Here is a 10106-nt window from a genome sequence, read left to right as displayed (position 1 = left end):
AGCTCAGTTGGTGCAGGAACTGAACTCTCTACATCACAAACCAGCTGTCCAGCCCACTGAGCTAACCGACCTATACTGTGAGCTGGACGTTCATACCGTAGTAACTGTCCTTGTAGTTTTCTCTGCCCCTTGTTAGTCCTTTTTGTTTAATATGGTGACCAGAACTGCCTTTCCCTGTTCCTAATTGATTTACTTGTGCTATGCACCTTCTTGGATCGGCCGGATTTTTCTGCCCTTTCGTCATTCTGATAACAATAGTTACAGAGTTTATAACAGAGGTACTTCATAACTTCCTTTCAACATGATAACCAGGAGCAGCAGTAGGCCATTCAGCCCCTTGAACCTGCTCTGCCTTCTAATACGCTCATGGCTGATCTCACCTCAGCCTCAACTCCACTTTCATGCCCTGATCTGGCCCACGTATGACTCCAGCCTATAACAATGCTCCTGCCTCTTAACAGCTCCCAAGGGCAATTAGGGATGTGACTCACACATTCCATGAATGAACAATTAAAAATCTTCCATATCCCTTCCACTGTCACCACCAGGAGAGAGAGAGAATGATTTCACACTGTATAATTTATTAATAATCAAAGAGACAATTCATGATCCCAACTTACACATTTAATAATACACTATTAAATTAGAAATTAGCATTAATAAATAAAACTCAAACTAAGCATAAATAAGACATAACAACTTTGTGCATTGAAATGACTGACAGATGTTGCAAATAACTTCCATTAACTTTCTATCAGTTAATTTTCGGTAATTTCAGTGAGGGGTGGATCGATCTGGATCAGGTGTTCACTGATACATCCGATCTGAACCTGCCCAGATGCCAATGATGGGACAGGGGCTTTATTTTAAGCTGACATGACTAAAGGGATTGGAGTTGGTGTGGGTTTGACGCGACATCTGATTGGAAGTGGTGGCTAATTCAGCAGAAACTAACATTGTTGGACGGGAGCTCCAACCCATTCCACAGGATTCCCGCTTGGAATGTTGTTAAAAGCTCTCCCCTCCTCCACCCCTCCCAGTCTGGTGAGAGGATTACCTTTGGAATTCCTCAGAGTTATCTTTCCTGCTCTTGTTGCCTGCCATTAGTGCCTGCTGGAAGGATTCACAGGTTGACCTTCAATCAGTTTGGCATTGTGGACACACCTTCCTCAGTCATCGAATGCTGAGGTGGGATCAAACCAGACTCAGGCCCAGGGCCTGGGACACTGCCCACTGTGTCTGGAGAATTCCTTCAATAATGAACAAAGGCTATGAAGACCTGGCTAGGCCTTGCCATCACACTGAATCAAATACACACTCTCTTACACAGACCCTCACACACAGAGACATGTATACACAGACTCACACACACACACACACACACACACGCAGAGACTCTCTCTCACACACATTCACATGCACAGACACAAATACACAGTCTCTCACACAAAATCTAGCACACACAGACACGGTCTCTCACACACATAAGGGCACTGAGTCCAAATGTACTACATCTCCACCCACCTTATCTGCACCTTTAGAAACGATTGAACTGAGCATGGATGAGGGAATTGACCTTCAGATATTACTGAATGAAACCTCGCACCATAATAGCACCATGAGAAAGAAAGTCATTATTTCTGAATGTCTAATTATTCGCATCTAGAAAAATAATTATTCTACAAAAACAAGTCACTGCTGACTGGATACATGAGTCTGGTCAGCTCAGGTCACTCTGTGTTCTTTCACTCAGGCCCAGAAACTGAATGGGCTTGATCTCTGACTGAGCACTTCATCAGGCCTTCACTTCCGGAGATGCTGTTAAAGGGAATCCTGTAAAGACCAGGTGGAATTGGCCTAGCTTCCACCCCTCAACCAATGAGCAGTTCATCCTTCTTTCACCAGTAGGAGGCGACGTTGATGAGAATCTTGAGGGCCATGGAGAAACATGGGATCTGCCCCAGGGTGTAGGCCAGGGATCGAGTCGGGGCCTTCAGAGCGAACAGATAGGCCATGGTGTGAAGCAGTCTGGCCAGGAAGAAGATCCTGAAGTGGATCCTTGCAATGGATGGACTGGGATCCAGGAAGCAGTACAGCACACCCAGGAAGAGGAAGGGGTAGACGCACTCCATGTCGTTGCGGTGAGCCCTGCGATGATTCAATCAGAAACAACAGCTTTAGTGGAAGGTGAGACACTTCACCACTGCCCCCTCCCCCCACCAACTCCTGGGGTCAGCCTGCTGGAGCTGTGCTCTGTGGTTATTCGTGCCCAGGGAGGGGTGAGCCTGTGGAATTCATTCCCACAGGAAGCAGGCGAGACCAAAACATTTCAAGAAGGAGTTGGATCCGGCACTTGGAGCTAAAGGGATCAAAGGATATGGAGGAAAAGTGGAAACAGGGGACTGAACTGGATGATGGCGCTACAATGAATGGCACAGCAGGCTTGAAGGGCTGAATGGCCTCCTCCTGCTTCTGTTTTCTTTGTTTCCATGTGTGACTAATACATATAATAGCCAGATGGTGGGTTAAGGTCTTGGTGAAAGGAAAGACCAAGGGTGAATGTCACACAACACCAGGTTATAGTCCAATAGGTTTATTTGGAAGCACTAGCTTTCACAACAGTGCTCCTTCACAAAAGCTAGTGCTTCCAAATAAACCTGTTGGACTATAACCTGGTGATGTGTCATTTTTAACTTTGTATACTCCAGTGCAACACTGGCATCTCCAAGTCGAGAGAGAGACAGACAGACAGACAGAGTAAGATCAAGAGAGAGAGAGACAGATCAGGACAGAGATAGAGATAGACCGAGAGAGAGAACGCAAAAGAGGGAGAGAGACCAAGAGCAAGAGAGAGAGTACAAGGCAAAAGGGAAGAGATCTAGAGAGCCAGAGCAGGAGAGAGTGAGAGATTGACTGATGTGAAAGGAGGAAGTTACAGCATCTTCTGGGATGCTGAGGAAGGTGAGCAACAAGTCACTAACGGCCAGCGAAGAAGTGCTTTATCATAACTTCACCAGCCTGTTGCCACTCAGACAGCTGCCAGAAAAGCATGGAGTCAGGGACCACTTCATTGAGTGGAAAGGCTATGTGACTGTGCCAGGCCATTGGCCCAGTTAACAGGGACAGCTCCCTCTGGTCTGGGGAGACCGGAACAATCCCAATGGCCAAATTGGAGGATTTTGGAGAGAAAGACCGGGCCCTGTGGGTGTCTGATATCCTCAGTGTGCCACTGAGCACAGAAACAGAACTGCATTACTTTGGTGCCTATTACAGCTACCAGACTGCTCAAAGTCTTTTACAGCCAATGAAAAGCTGCTTTTGTTGGTATGATGTCAGAAGCAGCAATGTGATCAGTGACATGTTATTGGTCGTGGTGTAACTCCTGACCTGGAGTGAATGGCCCTGTTCCCTGCAGCCACAGAGCTATGGCAGCTCATGTCCCACTGAACAGGGCTCTGGTTACTATCAGAGCCACCCCCTGGGACTAAAGGACAACAAGTGCTGAACGGGTAGGGTGGCTGGCATTGCTGGATCCTGTGCCCTCTCCCTGGCATGAGATGCTTACCTCCGACAGCGCTCCACGTCTGGGTCAGTTCGGCACAGCTTCAGGTCCCCGTGTCTCAGAGCGTCTTCTGGATTGGCGAAAGCCTGGGAGAGAATGGACAGTCTGGTGAGCCATGGTGTTAACTCTGTCACGGCCCAGGTTAGGAGGAGGCTGAGACTTTCCCCCTGTTTCCACTCTCACTGCCCTGCCATCCCTCTCTCTCTGTGTCTACCCTGGCTCCTAATGCTCAGGCTGAGGGAACTGGTGGGCTAATACAGACAACAGCATACAGTCCCAACTTAAAAGGACCCTGCGAATCCAGGAGAGGAGGTACATGGCCCAATCAAACTGGACCCAACTGTAAGCAATAAATAGAAAGCCTCCAGCCCAGTGAAAAATCTGGTCGACATCACAGTAAAATCGGATTCCTCACTGTCTAATGCCTTCCCCTGTCCCTCTCTTTTATTATGTAAAGTCTAAAATCACACAACACCAGGTTATATCCAACAGGTTTAATTGGAAGCACACTAGCTTTCGAAGCGACGTTGCTTTATCAGGTAATAGTGGAGGGCTCAATCCTAACACACAGAATTTATAGCAAACATTTACAGAGGGTGTAACTGAAATTATACATTGAAAAATTGATTTTTAACTTTGTACACCCCAGTCCAACAACAGCATCTCTAAACATGGAAAGTCTGACAGTGTTGTTTTCTTTTGCAGGATATGGTTGTACATATTAGCGCCAGATTAGCCCTGAAACGTCAGGAGAACTTCCCTTTGCATTTAAAGGGTCAGGCACAAGAGAAATATAAACTTGTTAATGTTATTCCAATAGGGAATTGGATAGACTGCTTGAGGAACGGCTCAGAGCACAGCTCCTCCAGTTACACAGCCCTCTCTTGTGGTGCCGCTAAATCTATCCCAGCACTGTACGCTAACTCTCAGTCAACATTGCACTCTCAATCGCCCCACTGAGCAAACCACTGTGAAAGGAGAGAGGGAATTGATCGTGCTGAGCATTCAAACACAAACAATTGCACACTTTCACTTGAACTGTGTCCAATTCTTGTCTCCCTGCTATCGGGAGGATGTTGTGAAACTTGAGACGCTGAGAAAAGATTTGCAAGAATGTTGCCAGGGTTGGAGAGTTTGAGCTATAGGGAGAGTTGGGCTATTTTCCCTGGAGCGTCGGAGGCTGAGGAGTGACTTTATAGAAGTTTTATCAAATCATGAGGGGTATGGATAGGGTGAATAGTCAAGGTCTTTTCCCTGGGGTGGGGAGTCCAAAGCTAGAGGGCAGAGGTTTAAAATGAGAGGGAAATGATATAAAAGGGATCGAAGGGGGATCTTTTTCACGGAGAGAGTGATGCGTGTATGGAGTGAGCTGTCAGATGAAGTGGTGGAAGCTGGTACAATTACAATGTTTAATCTGGATGGATGGATGAATAGGAAGGGTTCGGAGGGATACGGGCCAAGTGCTGGCAAATGGGACTAGATTAACTTAGGGTATCTGGTCAGCATGGACATGTTGGACCGAAGGGCCTGTTTCTGTGCTGTGCATCTCTGTGACTCAATGACTCTATCGTGGAGGCAGGTTCAGCAGCAACATTGAAAAGACATTTGGGCAGGTACATGAATAGGAAAGTTTTAGAGGGATACGGACCAATTGCAGGCAGACGGGACGGGTTTAGCCTTGGGAAACCTGGTCAGCGTGGACATGTTGGACCGAAGGGACTGTTTCCATGCTGGATGACTCTATGACCCTAAGCCAAAGGAGGCTGAGCAACTCAATCAAAACAATTCCTACCTTTTTCCGGAGTCTGACCTGTCCTGTGAGCACCGCGAGAGCGAACATCTTAATGAGCGAGAGGACGGCGTAAAAGACAAAGGAGCAGAAGACTTCATTGGTCAAGTTCAGAATCATCTTGGCTGATTTCTGCTCGTCCACAGTTTGTTATGAGGCACCCGGCTGCAGCTCGTCTTCTTATAGCAACAGAGGGTGTGACAGGACATGCAGCGGCAAGGGGGAGATGAAGGAAGTGGTTAGTAACCCATTCACTGTGGCCCAGCCTGCTGGGACTTGTACCGGATTTTGCTTTCCTTTGTTACGTGGATTGCGTCAGGACATGCGAGGGTTCGAATGTTGGCTTATGAAAAGGACCTTCCCATTTTCTGACATCCTCTTTGTGGATCAACAAATAACATAGTAATATGAGTTTAAAGGAAGACTGTTCATCAAAAACATTCTGCGTAAAATAGTCTGATGTAACTTTGCCTCAGCAGTGCTGAACTTTTATCCTAATACACTCATAGGTTAAAATAAAGCACAGGATGACCCAACACAGAGAAGCCCATACAGGCCATCTTGCCCATACTAGCTCTTTCATCTATCAATTCTCCCCATCCCACCTACTCCTCTTTCCCCATTTATTCCCCCTCCTCCCTTTTATTTTCATTTTACATTACCATTTCATCTGCTTCCACGTCAGTGAGGATATTCCAGACTGGAATAGCTCGCTCATGTTTTCTTCCAGTTTTCATGGATCTTTTGTAATTCCAATTGAGTGGTTTAGATCCCTCTTTCCCACTGAAACACACCCTTTCCTGCATTACATTTCATCAATCCATTTCAGTGATTTCAAAGTTCTCTTTCAAAGCCCCTCCACATAAGGTACATTGACGAACCTGTGGTTTGCTCCCTCAGCTCTGTCTGACTGAAACTTCCACTAATCCCTAAAAACGCTAACATCTTTCAAAAGGTCAAAGTTCATTCCAACCAGAGTTTTTGTTTCTAATTTGAAGACTTTATTTGGACAGCATTTCATATCTCAGCCACACTTACTGCCTAAAAAAATTTATTCCTCCCTAAATGCGTATCTTTATAAAATGTTCATGTGTTTTTTTTTAGAAAATGTTGCTTAATGGCTGCAGACATCACAGACCAGGTCAACATATGTTGCCCATCTGTAATTTCCCCTTGAACTTCCCAGAAGGATAAATGGAACCAGTTGAACTGGTAAATGAGACACACTGATCTGACCGGTCTTCAAAGAAGAGGTTAAAAAAAATGTGGTGCTGGAAAAACACAGCAGGTCAGGCAGCATCCGGGGAGCAGGAGAATCGACGTCTCGGGCATAAGCCCTTCTTCAGGAATGATGCTGCCTGGCCTGCTGTGTTTTTCCAGCACCACATTTTTCAACTCTGGTACTCCAGCATCTGCAGTCCTCACTTTCTCCTCCTTCAAAGAAGTGGTAGGCAGGCAAGAGGCTGGGAGAACACAGCAAGCCAGGCAGCATCAGGAAGTGGAGAAGTCAACATTTCGGGAGCAACCCTTCTTCAAAATCGAGAAGCACTCTGACTCATTTTCCAGCAGGAATTGTTGAGTTCCTCAGGCAGTGAAGAGTCACGCACATTGCTGTGGGTCTGGAGTCATGTGTAGGCTAGATTGGGTAAGGACAGCAGATTTCTTTCCCATAAGAACCTGAGGGAGCCAGTTTTTTTTTCCAACAGCCATCAATAGCAGTTTCATGATGGCGATTACTGAGACTCACAGTATATTCCAGTTTTCATTACTTTAATTGCAGCTCGTAGTGACAGTCACATTGGAGAAAGAGGGGCAGGTGGTGCTTTAACCTAAGGGTCACCACACCTCAGTGGGGGTGGGTGGGGGGGTGGGGGGGGGGGGGGTGGTGACATTGAAAAGGTGGTACCGCACGGTCACTTCACCTGGTGCTGGAATTGAGGTGACATTGCTGGCGTCACTATCCATTGTAAGTCAGCTGTCCAGCTAACTGAGCTAACCAGTAGCCACTCACACCTCTATGAAATTTGAACTCAAGCTCCCAGCGTATCATACAATATACAGCACAGGAACAGGCCCATCAGCCCAAGATCTTGATGCCAAATTAAACTAATCCCTTCTGCCTGCCATGGTCATTATCCCTCAATTCCCCGCATTTTTGTGTGCTCATCTAAAAGCCCTTTAAACACCATTATCGTATCTGTCTCCATCACCGTAACCTGGCAGCACCTTCCACGCTCCCACCACTCTCTGTATAAAAACCATACCCGCCCACATCTCCTTTGAACTTTCCCTCTCTCACCTTAAATATCTGCCCCTGAGTACTGGACATTTCAATTCTGGGGGAAAGGATTCTGACCATCGACCCTATCTATGCATCTCGTAATTTTACAGACTTCTACCAAGTCTCCCCTCAGCCTCTGCTGCTCCAGAGAAAACAGCTCGTGTTTTTCTAGCCTCTCCTTATAGCTCATACCTTCCAATCCAGGCAGCATTCTGGTCAAGGATGGTAAATTATCCCAGGACCCATAGGTATACATCACCATCTCAGTGCCTTCATGTAAGCCATGTACCTATCCTCATACTTTACCTCTGCCACACTGTTTCCCTTTCATAGCTTCATGTTTTCTACCTTCAGTTTAGTTTGCTCCAAATTATAACCTCTACATTTATCCAAATCACCTTCATCTCTCTCTCTCTCATTTTCTATTGCAGCTGTACAGGGTGCTGGTGAGGCCACACCTGGAGTACAGCATGCAGTTTTGGTCTTCTTTCTTGAGAAAGGATGTACTGGCACTGGAGGGAGTGCAGAGGAGGTTCCCTGGGTTGATTCCGGAGTTGCGAAGGTTGGCTTGTGAGGAGAGACTGTGTAGACTGGGAATATACTCACTGAAATTTAGAAGAATGAGGGGGATCTTATAGAAATGTCTAAAGTTGTGAAGGGAATCGATAAGATAGAAACAGGGAGGTTGTTTCCATGGGTAGGTGAAACTAGAACTAAGGGGCATAGCCTAAAAATAAGGAGAAACTGATTGAGAACAGAGTTGAGGAGGAACTTCTTCACCTACAACGTTGTGAATCTGTGGAATTCCCCGCCCAGGGAGGCAGTTGTGGCTTCCTCGTTGAATGTTTTTACCTGGTCTGTACCCAATCTATACACCGTCTTTACCAAATCTTTCCCCAGTCTTTGCTAAATCTTTCCCCAGTCTTTAGTAAAGCTTTACTCAGTCTTTACCAAATCTTTACCCAGTCTTTACTAAATCTTAACCAGTCTTAACCAAATCTTTCTGGATTAGTGGTGCTGGAAAAGCACAGCAGTTCAGGCAGCATCCAAGGAGCAGCAAACTCGACGTTTCGGGCAAAAGCCCTTCATCAGGAAAAGGGCTTTTGCCCGAAACGTCGATTTCGCTGCTCCTTGGATGCTGCCTGAACTGCTGTGCTCTTCCAGCACCACTGATCCAAAATCTGGTTTCCAGCATCTGCAGTCATTGTTTTTACCTCCTTACCCAAATCTTTACCTAGTCTGTACCCTATCTGTGCCTAATCCTAGTTCTATTTTTATCCAGTCTTTACCTGCTCTTTATCTATTCTGGCCCAGTCTGTACCTGATTGATACCCCAACTGGTCTAGTTTTTACGTGATGTGTACCCAGTCTGGCCCAGTTTGTACCCCATCTGGCACAGTCTGTACCTGATTTGTACCTCATCTGGCCCAGTCAGTACTTGATCTGTCCTCAGTCTGGTCCAGCCTGTAACAGGTCTGTACCCAATCTGTCCAGGCTGTACCTGTTCTGTACTCAGTCTGGCCCAGTGTGTACCTGTACTGTACTCAGTCTGGCCCAGTGTGTACCTGGTCTGTACTCAGTCTGGCTCAGTGTGTACCTGGTCTGTACTCAGTCTGATCCAGTCTGTACCCCGTCTGGCCCAGTCAGTACCTAGTCTTTACCCAGTCTGGCCAAGTCTGTACCTGTTCTGTACTCAGTCTGGCCCAGTTTCTACCTCGTCTGGCCCAGTCTGTATCTGGTCTGTACTCGGTCTGGCCCAGTCAGTACCTGGTCTGTATTTGATCTGGCCCAGTCTGTACCTGGTCTGTACCCGGTCTGGCGCGTCGGTACCTGGTCTGTACTCAGTCTGGTCTGGTCCGTACCTCGTCTGGCCCACGTTATATCCAGTATAGCCCAATCTGTACCTGGTTTGTATCCAGTCTGTACCCTGCCTGGACCAATCCTGATGTGGACTTGGTCTGGTCTTCTGTACCCAGTCTGGCCTAGTGTGTACCTGGTCTGTACCCAATCTGGCCCAGCCTGTTCCCAGTTTGTACACAATCTGGTCTGGTCTATACCGAGTCTGGCCCAGTTTCTCTATAAGTCTGTGCCTATGAAGTCACTGTAATGACTCTGTCTGTGAACTAGCCGTCGGGATCTTGTTGTGTTTGAGAAGGAGACTCCATCTCCTCAGGTAGGAGCAGTAAACATTGGCACATTGACCGCGACCACATCCTGTCAATGAATGAAGGAAGGTCTGGCTGGGCCTGAAGTGGAGACTGCTCCTCTCTGAGTGTGCAGTTCAGAGAAACAGAAATCCTGAGCAAGACTGGGCAGGATTGGAATGGGAGGAAATACCTAATCCAACAGTGCTGCCAAAATCAATGTCTCGCTCCATTCCTGCGCAGTCAGAATTGTTATCTCTCTGAGTTTTTCCTCAGCAGCCTCAGGCAGGGCCCTGTGATGGTGATACTTGGGTCTTCATGTTTATTGAA

General features: G+C 46.9%; 1 protein-coding gene across 1 annotated transcript; it reads right to left on the bottom strand.

Moving 5' to 3' along the window:
- Positions 1 to 610: 610 nt before the first annotated feature.
- LOC132832535 (prostaglandin E synthase-like) lies at positions 611 to 5520 on the bottom strand. Its single transcript, XM_060850619.1, has 3 exons — positions 5355 to 5520; positions 3566 to 3648; positions 611 to 2148 (listed from the first exon to the last, which is right to left on the bottom strand). The coding sequence occupies exons 1-3, from the start codon at positions 5469 to 5471 to the stop codon at positions 1899 to 1901; spliced, it is 450 nt and encodes a 149-aa protein (XP_060706602.1). The 5' UTR covers positions 5472 to 5520; the 3' UTR covers positions 611 to 1898.
- Between the last annotated feature and the right edge of the window lie 4586 nt (positions 5521 to 10106).

This window comes from Hemiscyllium ocellatum, chromosome 35, assembly GCF_020745735.1.
Source record: "Hemiscyllium ocellatum isolate sHemOce1 chromosome 35, sHemOce1.pat.X.cur, whole genome shotgun sequence".
NCBI lineage: Eukaryota > Metazoa > Chordata > Chondrichthyes > Orectolobiformes > Hemiscylliidae > Hemiscyllium > Hemiscyllium ocellatum.
This window is presented reverse-complemented; position numbering and strand designations above follow the sequence as displayed.

Bases quoted from the DNA above. Each gene is read 5' to 3' on its own strand.
- LOC132832535 (XM_060850619.1), bottom strand. From the start codon at position 5,471: ATGATTCTGAACTTGACCAATGAAGTCTTCTGCTCCTTTGTCTTTTAC. The intron at 3,649-5,354 runs GTAGGAATTGTT...ATTCTCTCCCAG, and splicing joins AGGTCAGACTCCGGAAAAAG to GCTTTCGCCAATCCAGAAGA. The intron at 2,149-3,565 runs GTAAGCATCTCA...GAATCATCGCAG, and splicing joins GACGTGGAGCGCTGTCGGAG to GGCTCACCGCAACGACATGG.